This window comes from Misgurnus anguillicaudatus, chromosome 18 (assembly GCF_027580225.2).
Source record: "Misgurnus anguillicaudatus chromosome 18, ASM2758022v2, whole genome shotgun sequence".
NCBI lineage: Eukaryota > Metazoa > Chordata > Actinopteri > Cypriniformes > Cobitidae > Misgurnus > Misgurnus anguillicaudatus.
In genome coordinates this window covers 32,065,045-32,083,046 of record NC_073354.2, presented here as the reverse complement: position 1 = coordinate 32,083,046, position 18,002 = coordinate 32,065,045, and the positions used below count along the sequence as shown (strand labels likewise).

Below are 18,002 nucleotides of genomic sequence, written 5' to 3'. Positions count from 1 at the left end.
TGACCAATCAGAATCAAGGATTGGACCTAACCGTTTTATAATAAAAAATAAAAATCACTGTTTATATATTTTCAAGTATTATTATACACTAAAAAATATTTTAAAGAAATATTGTACTTTTTTGAACGATAAAATAGCTCTGCGGCCCTCTGATGAAATGTCAGTCTCAGAAATGGCCCCAAGCCAGTTTGAGTTTGAGACCCCTGGGTTAAAACAACCCAGCATAGGTTTGTATTAGGACTGTCAAAAGATTAATCGTGATTAATCGCATACAAAATAAAAGTTTGTTTTTGCATAATAATTGTGTGCACTGTGTTTAATTATACACATTAAAAAATTATACATAAACAACGTTTTTCTTAAAGGCGGAGTGCACAATGTTTGAAAGGCAATGGTGATATTTGAAATCACCTAAACAAACACGCCCCTACCCCAATAGAATCTGGACCTTCTTTTAAAAAATCCGCCCCACACGTACGCAACCCGGCAAGGATGTTGGTTAGTAGACACGCCCCTTACTGCTGATTGGCTACAAGTGTGTTTTGGTAGTCGGCCCGTCTCCTTTTCCAAAGCGTTTTTCAAACATTGTGCACTCCGCCTTTAAATTTATACATGTACGTATGTATGCATTTATATATACATAATAATAAACAAAATAAACACAAACATATTATGCAAACACAAACTTTTATTTTGTATGCGATTAATCGCGATTAATCTTTTGACAACCCCAGTTTTTATATATACCAACAGTTGGTTCTGTACAATATTTACCCAACCATGGGTTTAGTCAATTTAGTTGATGATTTTATATGGTTTATCTGTTTTCAGTTTTCAGGGCTGTATTTGCTGTCATTCTTCATCATTATGCTGGGACTGGTCCTCTACTCTTCTTCCTCCACCTACGTGGCACAGGATCCCCGTGTTTACAAACAGTTTCGCAACACAGGAAATGCTATTACAGACACGCCCCCAGTGGGACCCCTTGAGCCTTCGGTGACCTATACGAGCCTGGGTCAGGAAATGGAGGATGAGCCTCGTATACGATTAGCCTGAAGTGGGCGGCGCTTCTTCGAACCAATTATCCACTGCCCGGCTGCAGTCTGTAGAAAATGCTAATGATCACTGAATGATGTAATCAACCACGTAGCAATTGAGTACACTGTGATCATGAACTGTGAATACTGTAGGTAGCAGTGACTTCTGTATATCTGAGTTATCAGATCCATCGTGTATAGAGATATCGTCCCGACCCACGAACAAGTTAAGTGTTTAGAAGGATTTGTGCTGAATGTTCGTCCAAATATTCGATTGTGACTGTTTTATTTTCTTACTTGAGCATTAAGGGTTCATTGTAAAAGTTTGACATGGTTTGCATTAATACTGTTTCATGAATATTTTATGTCTGAGTTTTAAATGATGACGACGTCTCTGGAAAATTGCATTTTGAGTTTTAAAATGCTGATTTGAGCCAGTGCCTTGCTATGTAATATTATTGTGGGTTACATTAGCCAATGAAAACTTCTAAAATAACGTCATCAGTATTGGACATCGTGTCATGATTACATATTGTATTATTTGCTCAAAATTATAAATAGTTTCATAAGTCAGAAATACAAAAAAAATCCCTGAACATGATTTTTTCACCTTTACCTGTAATATCATATTTTTTTAAATATTTATCATATTGTTTGTTGAAATTCTGCCAAGAAGGGTACCTTCATTTGTATTAAATATAAAGGCCTGTTTAATAGCCTGTATTAATTGTAAACTTGTAAAAACTACAATGTCCTTTTATTTTATAAAACTTATCAATTATTAAGGTTCAGTCTTTATTATTATTTTATTTGGATCAAATCCAGTATACATGTGTAAAATTATTGATATCTGAATATTGTTTGCTTTATTATTTTATTCCTTTCATGTTTTAGTTGTCGTTTAAATATCAGAAACTCTTAATGTGTTGACTTGCCTAAAATAAAATATATTTGTCTTAAACTCAAAAAAGAATGGCCATAAAAATGTATTCACCTCACAATGTTGTTTAGTAACACATCATAATCTCACCTAATACACTTTGGTGATGATGAAAGATATAACTTATATTTTAAATTCAATATTTATTGAAAATGTGAACTTCTCTTGTCTCTGTTTTGGATCCTTTTGTAAAGACTCCAAGTATTTGATAAAATATTACTCTGTTGAGAGTGTTTACAGATACATATTTACTAAATATTATCGTGAAGAATATCTTTGGGAGTCTGTGTTAAGTTATGGTAGGCAACAATCGTTTAATTTACATTCAAATAGCCAAATTATTTCCATAATGTTATCTTGTGAAAATGCAACATAATAAATTAAAGCTATAATAATTAAAAGGCAGAGTAGAATAAATTAACAAATTACAAACACAATGCAAATAGGAAAAGCATTTGCTGCTGCTGGGAAATAAATCAGGAACGAGCTCATGAATATTTATTTATTAATGTACAAGTTGGCCTACCTGATTGGCTTGGCGAATTAAAGACTTGTCTTATGAATGTTAATGAAGTTACGTGCGTTACTTCAGTTGAGTTGCCAAGCAACATGTGTTCGACTTGATGCGCGCCGCACAGCTGACAGACATCAAAGTACCGCGAGATCGGACCTGCTCTGCATGATCTGAATGGCTCTCGCGATACTTTGATGTCATACGCTTATCAGCCTGCATAGCGCTGCATGAAATCGAACACGCCTCTTGACCTCTCAGGTGGTTTCTTCGTAACCTTTAACCTTTTTAACACCAGCGAGTTGGCTGGCAGCGAGGCGGTGACACCTGCACAGGTATGGCGGACCTCAGCGCGACCTGGGAGCGAGAGTTGTTGGAACAATTCTCCGGCCTGACCGCTGCCACAGATGAAGAGACTGCGGCGGAAGTTTCTACGGAAAATAGCGACAATAATACGGGTTTATTACATTTAAGCGACGAAGTTCTGCTTGTAATATTGAGAAATTTGGAGCCCATGTCCCTGCTCAGGCTCGGCAGCACTTGCAGTATATTGTTCCGAATTTGTTCCTGCAACTCTCTGTGGACTCGACACTTCCAGGTAGAATTTCATCGATTTTTACCATTATGTTTTAATCCATTTAAAATTGAAAGCCATTTTTGCATGAACTTGCATCCCAACTTAACATCAAAATCCTATTTTTTATTTCTTTTAGTTTAGGGGTTTGCATTTGAATTCTTAAAATATAGATTTTCATTATTTTAATGTAGTTACATTTATCTTGTTTGGGTACAATGCTAAAACGTGGTGCATTTTTACATTTAGTTTAAAATAATTAGTAGTGTTTATTTTTTTAGACTTTGCTTTGTCCGACAAAGGCTTTCTAGAAAAATATTTTAACCGTAGAGACATGCGTAAATGTTTCATTTTAAACAACGTACGTTTGTGCAATCCTCGCGCACTTAACGCGCCAAAATGTGACGTGTATTACTGCGGTCTGTCGCGTGTTACAGTTGCAATCTATATCCACAGGACTCGTTTGGGGTCAGTCTGTCACACACCCTCGCCAGGTGTCCCTTGTCCGCCAAAACCGCCTTCCGCTTGGTTTTCATGTGGAGATCTCTCTTCAGAAACGTCCACTGTAACCGCGCGCTTCAGGAGAAACTCTTCGTAGAGATTCCGCTCGCGCCTCACCGATACTGGATCCAGTGGCTCGTGCTGGAGGAGAGCGTCCCCCTGCCCTCCGTAACACTTCCTTGCGAGGATGTGGAGAAACTGTGGGGCATCACCAAAGATCTCTTCCTGGACAAACTACAAGGTGCTCATAGCCAGATGTTTACCCTGCTTAGAAAAACTATAGAAAGCACATTCTAGTAGTTTTAATGGGAGTTGTATTGGTCTAAATGGAAACTATAATGGGTCTCTACCGGTAATGCGATGTGTTCTGAACCAATAAAACAGAATTCTACTGGAATAAGACCTATATTATTCTACATACAAGAATTGTTTATAGTTTTAATGGTAAACAGCTGATGGTTTTACCTAGTATTTATAATAAAACCACTAGTATTGGTTTTTAAGCAGGGTAACTAATAAATTGTGTACCAAACTAGTATAATGTATTGTATGCACTGCAAGTAGCTTCCCAGCAAGAACAAAATGTTTTTCAAATGTTATTTTCTCATGAACATGAAATTTCCTTGCTAACCAAAAACGATCCTTTCTAGGAACCAAGAAGTAACATTCACAGAATGTACTTGGAAGCAAATATTGTTAGCTTGGTTTGGATAAATTTGGATTGAAACTCCTAAATACATGTTAAGCCTGAATGACTTTATTATGCTCGTTTTTACAGAGAAAAGTGAAGATTGTGAGAGCCTCAAGTTTGAATGGAGAGAATTGTATCATCTTGCATTGAAGCATCATGGTAGCATCACGCTGGTGTTTCTGCATGTTCTCAGCCAACACCAGGATAATGGTGAGAAACTTTTTTCATCTTCAATAAAATATTCAATAAAACATTAAATTCACTTTAAATTCAAATGAGAGGATGACAGAAATTAACACAAACTGAAGTATGAGAAGTATTTTATAGCGACCGTAAAATATCTGTACATTTTGGGCATTCAATCAATTTTGTGAGCTTTTTAAATGGTATTAAAAGTTGCAATGCATGTGGAACACATTTTGGATAAAATGATGAAGGAAAAGTGTTTTTGGACTCAACAAAATTACAAAGTTTTTATAACTAACTGTATGCAATAAGCCTAAGCCTTTTGGTCCCCTAAAGGTGGTTCACAGCTGTTCCGTGCACTGAAGGCTGTTTGCATTACACAGCGCCAAAAACTTAATTCGGTGCTGCCCACTGTGTTGCAGGGTTGCCAGGGCCTCGTCTTTTTTGTTCTTAATTACCGTTTTTGCGCTTAACCGTTTATGGCTTTTGGCTGAAGTTTTTGGTGTTATTGAAGTGTGAAGATGCCGATTTTAATATTTTGATCTTTGATGGAAAGCATTTGGTTTTATTTCTGTTTATTGTTGGATTTTATTGTTCGCTTTTTTGTGCAAGATCTGGCAACACTAGTAAGCCAATGCTCTTCCCTCTTTCATTTTGTGCACTGTGCATACAGAAGACTTTTTCCCCTTCTAGGCATTTATTTTACAGGATCTATTATTCCAACAGCGTCGGAGCGTTCCCCTTTCTCCACCCTTGTAAGGTCACGCTAGCGCGTCACATGGCTAGTGCAAGATAAGAAGATATGGTTTAAAAGTACAAATGTATTTATTTTTTTGCGAAAATGACGATCGCTTTGCTAGATAAGGTATTTTAGATGATTCAGTTGGGATCATTTAGAGCCCTTTTGAAGCTGACCGTTTTATATGGAGAAAAATCCTGGAATGTTTTCCTCAAAACACTTAATTTCTTAACTAAACAAAGAAATGCATAAACATCTTGGATAACATGGGGGTGATTAAATTATTAGGATTTTTTCTATGAAAGTTGAGTAATCCTTTAAATCGAGCACGGCACTGGTGCGCATGGGCACCATATAGCTGTATTTTATTTTCAGACAGTTCAGATTATCTGATTCAACAAATGAAGAGAATTAAAAAGGTTTAAATTACAGAATACATAGAAATATTTTTAGATTCATAAGGAAACCCTAAGAGAGAATGCACTCCAAAGTGGTAATGCAGCACGACGCAAAGCGTTTACCACAAACATTGCTCTGGTGGTTAAGACATTTGACAAGTTAGATGTGCGTTTTACAGAAAAATAATCTACACCCGTGGAACATTCAGGGTTTTCCGCAGCATATTTCAGTTAAGGTGGCCCGCCTAAGCTTGGAAACCCTACCGCCTTAAAGGAATAGTCTACTCATTTTCAATATTAAAATATGTTATTACCTTAACTAAGAACTGTTGATACATCCCTCTATCATCTGTGTGCGTGCACGTAAGCGCTGGAGCAGGCTGCGACGCTTCGATAGCATTTAGCTTAGCCCCATTCATTCAACGGCACCATCCAGAGAAAGTTAGAAGTGACCAAACACATCAACGCTTTTCCCACTTAAGACGAGCAGTTATACGAGCAAGCTCGGTGGTACAAAATAAAACGTAGCGCTTTTCTAAGCGGATTTAAAAGAGGAACTATATTTTATGGCGTAATAGCACTTTTGGGAGTACTTCGACTCGGCGCAGTAACACCCTCCCTCTCCCATTATGAGAGTGAGAAGGGGAGCGGACTTTTCAGGCGAGTCGAAGTACTCTCAAAAGTGCTATTACGCCATAAAATATAGTTCCTCTTTTAAATCCGCTTAGAAAAGCGCTATGTTTTATTTTGTACCACCAAACTTGCTCGTATAACTACTCGTCTTAAATAGGAAAAACGTTGATGTGTTTGGTCACTTCTAACTTTATCTCTAAATTGGTACCATTGAATGAATGGGGCTAAGCTAAATGCTATCGAAGCGTCGCAGCGCGCTCCAGCGCTTACGTGCACGCACACAGATGATAGAGGGATGTATCAACAATTCTTAGTTAAGGTAATAACATAGTTTAATATTAAAAATGAGTAGACTATTCCTTTAACTAACAAATTTTCTGCGGGAAACCCTGACATTTTTTTAACCAATCAGAATAAAGCATTCAACTGCCCTGTGGTATAATTGGTCCTAATCCTCTGTAAGTGTTGATTGATTGAATCCAGTCAACAAGAGTTCATTCTCTGCCCTTTTCAGCAATTCACTTTAGACTCTGAAAAAAGGCACCCAAACTCTGGGTTGAAAGGAACCAACAGTGTATTGTCCTTTTATTACGTCCTAACCGAAAGGACATCATGATGTCTGGATATTATCCCTGGTCTGGTTGACCTTTCAGATGTCTTTGCTGTGTGCTTTTCCTATTGCCCTCCAAGTAATGGAGTGTTTGAAGAAAAGTGTGCTTTCCAATTTTTTTTTTTTTTGAGCTAGTGGTCACACTAAAGTTCAGTAATTGGCTGTTGGTTGGAGAGTTGGGGTGTGATGTTTGGGTTCTGAACGATGTGATGTGCCTGTAGTGATGAACTGTGACTCACTTGGTATTTCCTATCTGATTTAATGCTTATTTAATACACCATCCTATTAAAAGCCTGTGTCTATATTGCTTGGCATGTCTTGGTATACACGATATTAAATAAACAAATCACATCACCGTTGCCTTTTCATAACAGCAGATAACATCGGTCAATTGGAACGCTGTCATTAATGCATTAGTTTTTGTCGACATCTAGAAAATGGCGCAAAAGTTTTTCTCATCTTAAATTAAAATGCACCTACTGTTTCTTATATTAGCTTTGTTTCTGTCTTTTGCTGCCTTTAGATCACACGGAGCTGGAGTCCATGTATCATCAGTACGTCCAATGCAGGTTCCAGTGGCTCTTCACTTACTGGCTGTTTCGTCAGCCAGCGCCGTACAACAAGCAGCTGCGAGCCATTTTCCTGCAGTGGAAGAAACACAGCAAGAGGAAGGTGGCTACCTGGGGAGAGACGCTTTGTGATGTGAGATATCTGGCGTCTCTCCATCCCATCACCAGCGACTACTGGAGAGGCAGGTTGGCCGGCGGAGACGAGAGTTTGGGTAGGTTATGGGATTAGAATCATCTTGATGTTGAAAACCTTGATTTTGATTATATTATGTATTCAGTTTTTCCTTGAGGAATGTATACTGGCTTTTCTGGTGGAGAAAGTTTCTGCCTGTCTTCGGGCCTTGGGAATATCTGCGTCTCTTGTTCTGACTCGGCTCGTTTCTTTCCATCAGGGATTCAGACTGTTGAAAACTACTTCTCCATGTGCAAGTCGCTCGTGGCTTGGATCTTGGGTCGTGACTGGGGCCGACTGAAACGAAGGAAGGTACAGAGTTACTAGGTTACCGTATAAAAAGCAGATATGAGTTAATTACTTTTTTCTTCAAGATAAAATCTTTAGTCCCGGAAGGGCATTGTTGTGTTTGAATAAATTTGGCACGTTTCTTTTTTCATTTTCTTCACTCGCCGATATCTCTCTTCTCCACCTCAAGTTTTCCAAATAAGTTCCTCTGAAGATGTGATCTTAAATATTGCCGCATTGTTCTGATTTCTCATTTCATTAGCCAGTGCAAATGATTTCACAGGTCACAGCTTGAGCAGACGCTCCTATCTAATGGCTGTCTAAATGGATTATAGACGTATCCGTGCATGTCCCACTCAATCACACGCGTGCGAGTGCAGGCTCTCCCAAGATTGTACGCCGTCTTGCAACACACATGAGCGTTCAAGGACACAAACAAGGTCCAGCGAGATCTTAATTGACTTATTTTTAACATCAGCAAACCTCAATAGCTTGGTTTTGTGGTGCACTTTCCATAGCCAACATGCTGCATTATAGTATGATGGCTTTTGCAGTATTAGCATTGATCTGAAATGCTAATAACCGCAGCAACATGTCACGCTGCATACAAAACCTATTTTGATTGCGGTTGCACCTCTGTTGTTGTACGAATATGCAAAATTTGGCCTGCTCCCCGATGTGCATGCGCTTGGTTGGAAGCAAGGGCATACAGAATATTCGGTGTCCTTATTTGGCACACGGTCGACGTGCGCTAACAAAGTGTTGTGTTGTTGGCAGGTTTATGAAGACACGCTGGAGGGTGTTTATCTTTTGCTGAGACGAGAGATGCAGGAGAAACTCGTCGACCGCGAACGCTTCTGGCAGGTGGCCAAAATCCAGATGACCCGCGTCTGCACGCTGGAGGAGACGGCCGTGAATTACGTCAACTGGAAAATGATTGAGACTCTCCCCTATTACAAGTCAGTTCTGCTTGGGTCTGCTTGTTTTACATTTATGCATTTGGCATTACGAGGAATACATGTTATAAGTGGGTCAGTGACCAAAACGGTTTGGCAAGATGAGAAATTCAATTGTTTTAAAAGCATGCATCAGGTTTATTTCCATGCACAGTGTATTTAAGTTAATTTTATGCAATAAAAATTACCTTTGCACCATTTTTATGAAAGTTAAGACTGAATTGACCTGAAAATGTCAAATGGTGTAACCCCAAATTGCGCCAAAGAATGAGGAATATTAAATATTTTATCCACCTTGATGGCATGTAAGCGTAATCATAAAAATTTTTAAAAATATATTTTTTTAGATATTTCGAAAGGTAGCGTTTTTGTAATATTTGTCTGGACATGTGCTGAAAACAGCTCCGTTTTCTAAATAATCTTTGACAAATTATGTAAAAATGTATGTAAAAAAAATCATTTCACTAAACTAGATGATTATATTTTATTTTTTTATGCCACCGTTTTTATGAATATATTTAATAAAAAAATACTAGTGGACGTAGGCCGGTTACCACATTGAGATTTTTGCAATTATCCCCCAAATATTCTTTCAAAATGAAATAAAACCATAAATTTTAGACTTGGTCCTCAAAAAGAGAGTGTATGCAAGTAATCTGTACATTTATTTTGAAATTTTAACCCTTTTACATTAAATGTATCCAAAATAATAACGTCACGTCATTGAGCCAAGTGTTTGTTCACTGGGGATCGAACCCATGACCTTGCGTTGGTAACTGTAGAAATACTCCCTGTTGTCTGTTCTCTTTCATGAATATATGGGATTAGGATTTTAATGCTTGCCATATACCAATAGCCACTTTTTTTGTGGTGTCCTAAGGAACCTGTAATTTTTTTAAGATTACTACCGAAGCCATAAATAGATGCTGTGTCGTTTAAATTGCAATCACTTTTGATAAAACCAAGTAAGGAAGAGCTTGAGCTTTACTAGTGCTTGGATTTCAGTCTTTGCTTTGAAGGCCAGAGAGTGTGCAGGGTTGAGATGCGGGTATCGCTGACAGCTTCAAACAAACAGCCTGCAGTAACTGATGGGGTGAGATCCGCAGCACATCGATGACATCTTTGAAGTGCAGGGTGACTGATCTCAAAAAGCATGGACTGAACTCCGCTCTAAAGTCAGCCCGAATCCACTGTGTCTATCCAGTATACAGGGGTAACAAGTTATTTTTAAACTTCTGTAACCCAACACATCAAAATGAATGATCCGTCCAAACCCGGCCCGATGCTGAGCGGAAAAGATTAAGCCCGAGGTCCGACCCGACACATTTGCTTATATTTTTGCCCCGATCCCGCGGGTCCCGTCGGGTTGTCACGTTGAGAACTCTAATATGTATTTTATATAAAACTGTATTGTCGTGATAAAACATTATCTGTTTGTTCATGTTGGTCCAGTTTAACTCAAAAAAATTATATAGGCTAATAAATATTTTATTTTTGTAATATTCACAGTGCCCATTCTCTCCGATCATTTTAAAACATTTTAAATCATTACGCATAGATTTTGCAAAAGAAATTCGCAAGAAATAGCAAAAAATAACTCCTTGCGTTATTCCTTGCACAGCTGTACTACTCTTGCAGCAATTAAAGCAGTTCAGTTTTGTTTTAAATGCCAAAATAGTTGTATTTCTTTTTTACTTAGAGCATTTTTTTTTTGTTAAAGTTTTTTTATGATGAGTGGCCAACAGCAAGTTGACGACATGTTTGATCAATTGAGCCTCTCAAATCAACACTTCACTTGCCTATAATAACATCTATATAAAATATATTTTTTCAGCATATCACAATGTTAGTTTAAACATTTATTATCAACGCACACTAATTTTAAAAGTGGAGGCAGGTTGGGCTGCTGCTCGCAGTCGCAATGGGTGCAGAAAAAATGAAAAGGGCTATACAAAACAAAACGAAATAAATTCTTGAAACTTTGGCAAAAACATGTCCCCCTAAGAAAAGTGCTAATTCTGTTGGAAATTAATAACATTTTCATAAAGAAAAAGAATCAATGTTATAATCAGGGGGTCCTTTGCACATACTGTATGTAAGGTTCTTTTATAGTTTTTTTTTAATTTTTATTAATTTAATGATTATATGCTGGCCCATTGCCTACAAAATCAGCTGTCCTCGTTTAAGAGATAATCATTTCAACTTGATTAAAAAAGTAATAGTTGAATTGAATAATATATTTACCACATGAAAGGGTACATTGTAATATGTATTAAAAACTACAAACAGTGAGTTTTGAACAATATTTACTATTATTTTGTGATTGCTTAAAATGTGTCCCACATATTCGTCACCACCATCAGATTTTTATAAAAAGCAATAAAATCAGACAATTACAGGGTCAACTGCATCCCTGAAGACCCCATTTTCAAACCTTCAGCTCTACTGCATGCTTCAAGATCACTCAAGCTCCTGTATGTTTGCTATTTTCTCTTAAACTTGTTCAGATTTTTGGACATTTACTGTGACAACCATAACATGTCAACACCGTCATCTTTGTTTAAAAATATTAGATAAGAATATGAAATAAATGTATAATTTTTAAGAAGAGGTCTGAAGTAGCTAGCAACAGATGGGCAACAAGATGGCTAATGTGAACAACTCATCTATTTTTTAATCTATATTAGGTCTTTGTCACCACCGTCAGGTTTTCTTTCTTTTCTGTCAGGTTTTATGTATTTTAGGAAGTTATGATTTGATATTTGTTCATCACAGTGCTGAGGATTGTTATTTTTTGGACCAAATATTTACATAAAGTTTAAGCAAGAAGCCATTGACTTGAGTGGTATACGTTTTGGAATAATGAGGCCAATGTCACCACCGTCAGATTAGTGTCACCACCGTCAGATGTAGTTTTATTTGTTTTAAATGAATATGCTTACAATATGTTTCTTCAGTGCTGTTGAGTTATTAAATTAATAGTCTCTATTAATACAAAAATATGTTTATTAAATAAAAAATCATTACTTTTTCCATTTAGGCTTAAAGTAAATGTTGTGTGAGTAATAACTGGAAAAACGCCTATTTTATGAATAAAATACGAACAGGGGGGGTTGCACCGGTAAATTGCTGAACAGCGAAGACCTTGATCTATAATGATATACTTTCAGATTTTGTAATTTAATTATTTATTTTTTTCAAAATTTAAACCTGTTTTATCCAAATTCCCAAGAATCACTGAAATATTAAACGAAATAAACATGCAGGTTGCCTTATCTTACAACTTCGTATGCATATTTTTCTTTAAATGTAAGGACTTTACCACAAAACATGGCTATATGTAACCAACAGTTAAACCAAGAAAATCTGTAGCCTTCAGCTACTGTTTTGGGATTCTGCACATGCAAGCAAAATGTTTGTTTAATTTTTCTTCCTCAGACTGTATCTGGTGTCAGGTAATGCCGTCTATCTGGATCACGTGCAAGGTTTCTTGCGGAGAAAGAGGCTTATTCGTGACTGGATTTACCTGGAGGAGAATGCCTGGGCCAGACAGATACTACCTGACCAACTCTACACGCTGCTGGAGTTTGACACAAAGATCTCTCAAGGTGACTTCAGTTAGCACTATACTTAATCCACTGACAACAAAACAGGCCTGTTTATAAATATAAATCTATCTAAATGACTAGACCAAGCAACTCATTAGATGGTTCCAATGGCTTGTATTGACATTCTTACAAAGCCAACAGCCAAGCTTAATTTAGCATGGGGATAAGTGAGACCCTTAGGTCTTATCTGCTGTCTTGGGCGTATTACTGTTTTCTTTAGATTTGCTCATTAACATCCAACATCATCTGGTGCTGTCTTGCCAAACTTACTTGTTTCTGTGTTTATTCAGCAGATCCAAACTTTTTAATCTTCAGTCCCCTGTGTCTAGCATTTGTATATATTGTTCCTAGCATAGCGATTACATGCATCGTGTAAGTCCTGAAATGGCCAGCTACCAGAGATGGGAAGTAATGAGGTATAAATACTTTGTTACTGTACTTTTGTAGATTTTTCTGGTATTTGTACTTTTGCTCTAGCCTGGGTGCCAGCCGATCTTAGCCCCGCCTACCAGATTTTGAGAACGGGAAGATCGGTCTGGGGTTTCTGCGTTGAGGAGCTACTATGGTTCGATCAGCTTTGGGTCTAGCAATCAAATTCAGGGTGGGCTTTATACGATGATGGACAGATAAGCAACAGTAACGTAATGAACCACGTCACCAAAGAGTGCGTGTGTTGAATCTGTTTACAATGAAATGGCTGCCGCTGTAGAATTCAGATGTGTGGATTCTGACATTGAGTCTGTTCTAAAAGATATCGACAGAGCATTACGCGAGCAAGGCATTTGTTGATGTTTTTGCCGTCCTTCCTACGGGATTTGGCAAAAGTTGGTCGCAACTGAAATGGGTATCACGGCGATGCAACTCGGCGTGCATGACGAGATGGATATAATTAGCGGTCGTTGCCAGCTTCTTTTCGGAAGCCCGGAATTGTGGTTGCTGAATAAGTGGAGGGACATGCTAGGCTCCAATATTTTCAAGTGAACGTAATGGGTAGCTATCGTCGTGGATGAAGTTCACCTAACGTACAAATGGTAAGAGATAGTCTTACTGTATGACTTAGTAAATACTTAATGTTGTGATATAAACGAAATGTTGTGTACATAGTAGTTGTTGATCTACATTCGCTAACTCGGACTTAGTATAATCACAACGTTGGTGTCATTGTAGCGAAATAACTAGCAGTTCGGTCAGGCTGCAAAAGACGTAATTTCAACATACGTCTCACACCTTGTTGCTCTGCACTCAATTGGATAGACCTACGACCAATCAGAGGCATTTTTTGGTTGAGAACACGCCTCATAATTATAGCTCAATGGAGCGGTATCAGACTCAAATTCTGACTAGAATTGAGTATGACAACGTCAGGCTACTTTTGCTCCTCACATTTTTAAAAAAATATCTGTACTTTCTACTTCTAATATTTTTCAGAACAGGCTCGTTACTTTAGTTTTACTCTGTATTTTTTTTAATAAAAATATCCGTTCAGGAGATTTGTCTTGTTCCCAACTTCCCATGCGATCTCTCCCTCTCTCCGCCCCTGCGTGTGTCCGAGTCTGTGAAGCTCATATCTCCGACACTGGCACATCACATCATACAGGTAGGCAGTAGCCCTTCCCAGCTGCTAATTCGGTTGTATTTTTCTTGGCTTGTTTAGGTGTGTGGTGATCAACAGGGTTCCCACGGGTCCTTAACATTTTTAAGTTTGTGAATCTGGGGGAAAAAATTCAAGGCCCTGGGAAGTTTTTGAAAATATACATACATAGATATACAGGTCATTGAAAGTGCTTAAATCTATTTTATGCAAGAAGTTTTCTGGAAAAAAATCCATATTCCCTGTTTAGTGTAGAATATCATATAAATTCTATACTTGTTAAGCACACATGCTAAACTGTTTGCTTTAAATGCTTATATCTTCTGTATGCGAATATTAATTCATACCAAAATGCTTTAACACATGAAAAAGTCTCTGGTTACGTATGTAACTGTTGTTCCCTGAGAAGGAAAGGAGACCCTCCGTCTCCCTTGCCATAACGACAATTGTTAGTTAAGGTGGTAGGGTTGGGCGGGTGGACGTTGCCGCGGGCGTGGTATTCAAAGGGGCGGGGCGTATGCGTCATGATGAAAATTAAAATATTTTAATTTAATAAATAAATAACATTTATTTTTAAAACACTCAAATAAAACTTAATTTTGAAGAAACTATGACAAAAAATTAACACATACTAGATTATTGATGAATTAAATGTTTTACTTCTAACGGGAATAGCTGCGTGATGAAGAGAACCTAAAGGGTTAATAAACACAAAACTGAAGCAGATGTTGTAGAAAGTCTGCGGAACGATTATAGATAGCGCAAAAATTTTAAACTGATTATTTTCCACTATTAATTACATTGTCTTAAAGGAGTGTAACTACTGTAGCATGTAAATAATGCACATAAATAAAGTGAGCAACAGGCACGTGAAACCCTAGCAGTTCACCAGCTAACTTACTTTAAATTTGCAAGAACTATAGACTAATACAATAACAGGCTTAAATAACCCCAAAACATAAGTCCACTTCCAGTTCTCACGGACACACGTTTTATCAACTGGCTATCTTCCAGACATGATGGACCACGTCTTTATCTCATTTCGACCACGTAGTGCGCATGCACGCTCGCGGTGTGAAGCGCGTCTGCGCTATTCTCCGAGATGTTTTATCAATTGGCTAGTTATTCTCCAGACAGTGGAGGATAACGCCATCTTTGGCAATATTTTAGATAACGATAATCTTCCTGGCTCCCGCATCACCCTGTCATTGTCGTTAAGCCTCACGATTGGTTGAATTTGATATACACATTCAGACACACATAGCATTGGAGGTGCCCCCAAAGTGTCACCGTAGTGACGCAGCGTGAGTTCCCTCGAAAGGAATCTTTAACAATGTATCTTAAAAGGTAACTCGATGTAACCTTGCTCTCACTTGAAATGTGTTCCCACATGTAGGACTTGAATTTGAGGGTATTGGACCTGGAAAGTCCTTGAAACGTCCTTGAAATTAAAGTTAACTAGGCGTGGGAACCCTGTATGTCTTTGAAAACACTTCACAGTCTTCCTCATAGAAAAATACACACATCTCTGTAACGGCAAAGAGAGAAATCCAAATCTGCACGTCGCACATGAGCTGTATAAATGCTAGCACTGCGTAAAAATGCTCTCTAATTGCAGCCGCATTCAGGAACTCTATGATAACAAAAGTAAACAGAAAGATCGGTTCATGAGATTGGCAAATTTAGGGAGTACCTATCGAATTATTTAATGCCAATACCGATCTGCGGCCGATCGATTGGAGCATTCCTACTTAACATATGTAACATTTGTTTAAAAAAAGTGACTTTTGTCACAGTCAAGAGATGAGGAAAAACCTCCTCCATTTTAAACACAAAAGGTGAGAGTAGTAAGCTGAAATCTTTTTGTATGATGTGAGGTCCAGTTACCAGTGTGACAAGTAAAAAGTAGTCATGAATACTACCCGTTTTAGTAAGTAAAAGTAAAGTATCGTCTCTCACGTGCTAAAGTAAAAATTGTAGTCTGTACTTTAACTTTTACCAGAGTATTTTTAATCTTGAGTATCTGTGTTTCTACTTGAGTAAAGGATGTGTGTATACTTTTCCCATCTCTGCCAGCTACCAATGTAAGCATTATGCCTAAGGCCTTGCCCTAATAAAAGAAAATGACCAAGACACCGTATTAAATGTGGTGTAAAGGAAAATAAGTCTGTTAGGGTTGGATGTATAGCTCATTCAGCTTGGTTTAGCGATGCTTGACACCCAGGTTCACCATGATGTATTTGTGAAACTCTGAGCTGAACTGATTTCAGTGTTAATCGAATTTACATATTCATTCTGTTCGGCACAAGAATGCTCGGATGTAGCAGAAATGTCAGAAAAGCTACAATATTTTAGCTCCGGACTAATGGAGGTCAGTGAGATGGTTTAATCGGTCAGAGGAATGATGATTTGAGGTTCTTGATTAGGATTTATGAGGGAGGCGTTTTGTCCCTCTGTGGGCAAGAAAGGATGGTCAGTTTATATGTGGGCTTAGACTTGGGCAGTTTGTCTCGTTTACAATCTTTAGGGATTTTTTCGGCTGTCATCTAGATGCAAAAACAAGTTTACAATCGCTAAAGAAGAGATAAGTGCTTAACTCATGGGGTTTTATGGAGAAGTATAAAACACAATGTTTTTTATTTGTACTAGGATTGTTGTGATTGGCTTAGTGAATTTAGGGTTGCCAGGTCTTCATTATAAAACCAGCCCAGTGACCCTAAACACCAATTCTTAAAATATGCCACTCCCATGAGGTGTAATAATACATGAGTTAATGCATTGATTGAATGGCTAATGATAAAATGCCTTATTGTCACATGTAAAATGTCCATATGAGTTGCCTTTATTTTGACACACTTCACATGTTCATATAATGTCTGCATTTTTGTTGAATATTGTCTGAAAATACTGTCTGCATGTGTCAGATGCAACGACAAAGCAAAGGTAGCATAGAAAAGACAGATGCAGATAACTTTGTGTCTGCTGTTAGACACAGTCTAAGTAAGGAGTAATTGACGTTGAATCATGAGAAAATAATGCACACCCAAGGTGGTAATGCGGTATGACGCGGAGTTTGATAGTGATCATACTTTTGTGTTGTGTCTGTACAGAGAGTTTACACGGGGATTCGTTGACCGCCCAGCTGAGTCGACTCATGTGGCTGTACCTGAACTCAGGTCAGGAGATTTATCTGCAGGCGGTGAAGGAAATGGTTTTACAATGTGCTCAGGCCAGTCTAAGCCATCTTGGCTCACTGGTGGCCTGTGAACTGCGTGTGGTTTAGGACTGTTACACACACCAAATCTGTTTTTATTGACTTTTTATAAGCTGACTCAATGAGTTTGTTTTTAATCCTCTTTGTTAGGTGTTTTTACAGGATTTTACTTGCATTTTCTTACTTTTTGCATTTTTCCACTCTGGAGGTTTTAGCCTTATTGATCATTTTGTAATCGTGTGCTATTTAAGTGCAATAATGAAGAGATGCTTTTATCTTGCTGTTATGAAATCTGTCAGTTTTAGCTCAAATGATCACGCGTCTCTCTCATGAGTTGTTTTTATTGTCACTGACCATGATTTACATAATAGCTCAAGTACATCAATTGCAAGGTTGTAGGCTTACTATTAAAGCACCTTCATACTTAAAAAAACTGCTTGTGTATCATTTTTTTTGAATCTTAAAATGTCAAAGCATTCATAAATCCACATAATGCAGGACTAATGTGCTTTAGTAAATTTAACTAAAAAAAAAAAAGAGTAAATTCTATTAAATTTTGTAAAATGTAAAAATAACACAAATGAAAGTGGATTTTACATGATAAAACGAAGTAAAATTTACTCAACAATGTGTTTATTTATTATTACTTAAATTTTTTGTAAGAAATAATACAAGTAGTTTCAACATAAAATTATTAAGTTAAATTCCTTAAGTAAATATAACTAACTAGGCAGTGGACTTGTAGTTCCCAGCATGCTTTGCTTGGTACTGCATTTGGAGAGTA

The 18,002-nt window shown here is 37.6% G+C and overlaps 2 protein-coding genes across 2 annotated transcripts in view; both read left to right on the top strand.

Annotated features, from left to right (window-relative positions):
• Nucleotides 1-1,822, top strand: part of slc35f1 (solute carrier family 35 member F1) — a 106,788-nt gene extending 104,966 nt beyond the window's left edge. The window contains exon 8 of the mRNA XM_073856320.1: nucleotides 832-1,822. Within this exon, the coding sequence (XP_073712421.1) occupies nucleotides 832-1,056 (225 nt within the window). The 3' untranslated portion in view covers nucleotides 1,057-1,822. The remainder of the gene's footprint in view (nucleotides 1-831) is intronic.
• Nucleotides 1,823-2,778: 956 nt separating this feature from the next.
• LOC129430105 (uncharacterized) lies at nucleotides 2,779-17,651 on the top strand. Its single transcript, XM_055187150.2, has 8 exons — nucleotides 2,779-3,086; nucleotides 3,519-3,804; nucleotides 4,342-4,464; nucleotides 7,344-7,601; nucleotides 7,782-7,873; nucleotides 8,627-8,808; nucleotides 12,244-12,413; nucleotides 17,115-17,651. The coding sequence occupies exons 1-8, from the start codon at nucleotides 2,826-2,828 to the stop codon at nucleotides 17,285-17,287; spliced, it is 1,545 nt and encodes a 514-aa protein (XP_055043125.2). The 5' UTR covers nucleotides 2,779-2,825; the 3' UTR covers nucleotides 17,288-17,651.
• The last annotated feature ends 351 nt before the right edge of the window (nucleotides 17,652-18,002 follow it).

Bases quoted from the DNA above. Each gene is read 5' to 3' on its own strand.
- LOC129430105 (XM_055187150.2), top strand. From the start codon at position 2,826: ATGGCGGACCTCAGCGCGACCTGGGAGCGAGAGTTGTTGGAACAATTC. The intron at 4,465-7,343 runs GTGAGAAACTTT...TGCTGCCTTTAG, and splicing joins CAGCCAACACCAGGATAATG to ATCACACGGAGCTGGAGTCC. The intron at 12,414-17,114 runs GTGACTTCAGTT...GTGTCTGTACAG, and splicing joins TGACACAAAGATCTCTCAAG to AGAGTTTACACGGGGATTCG.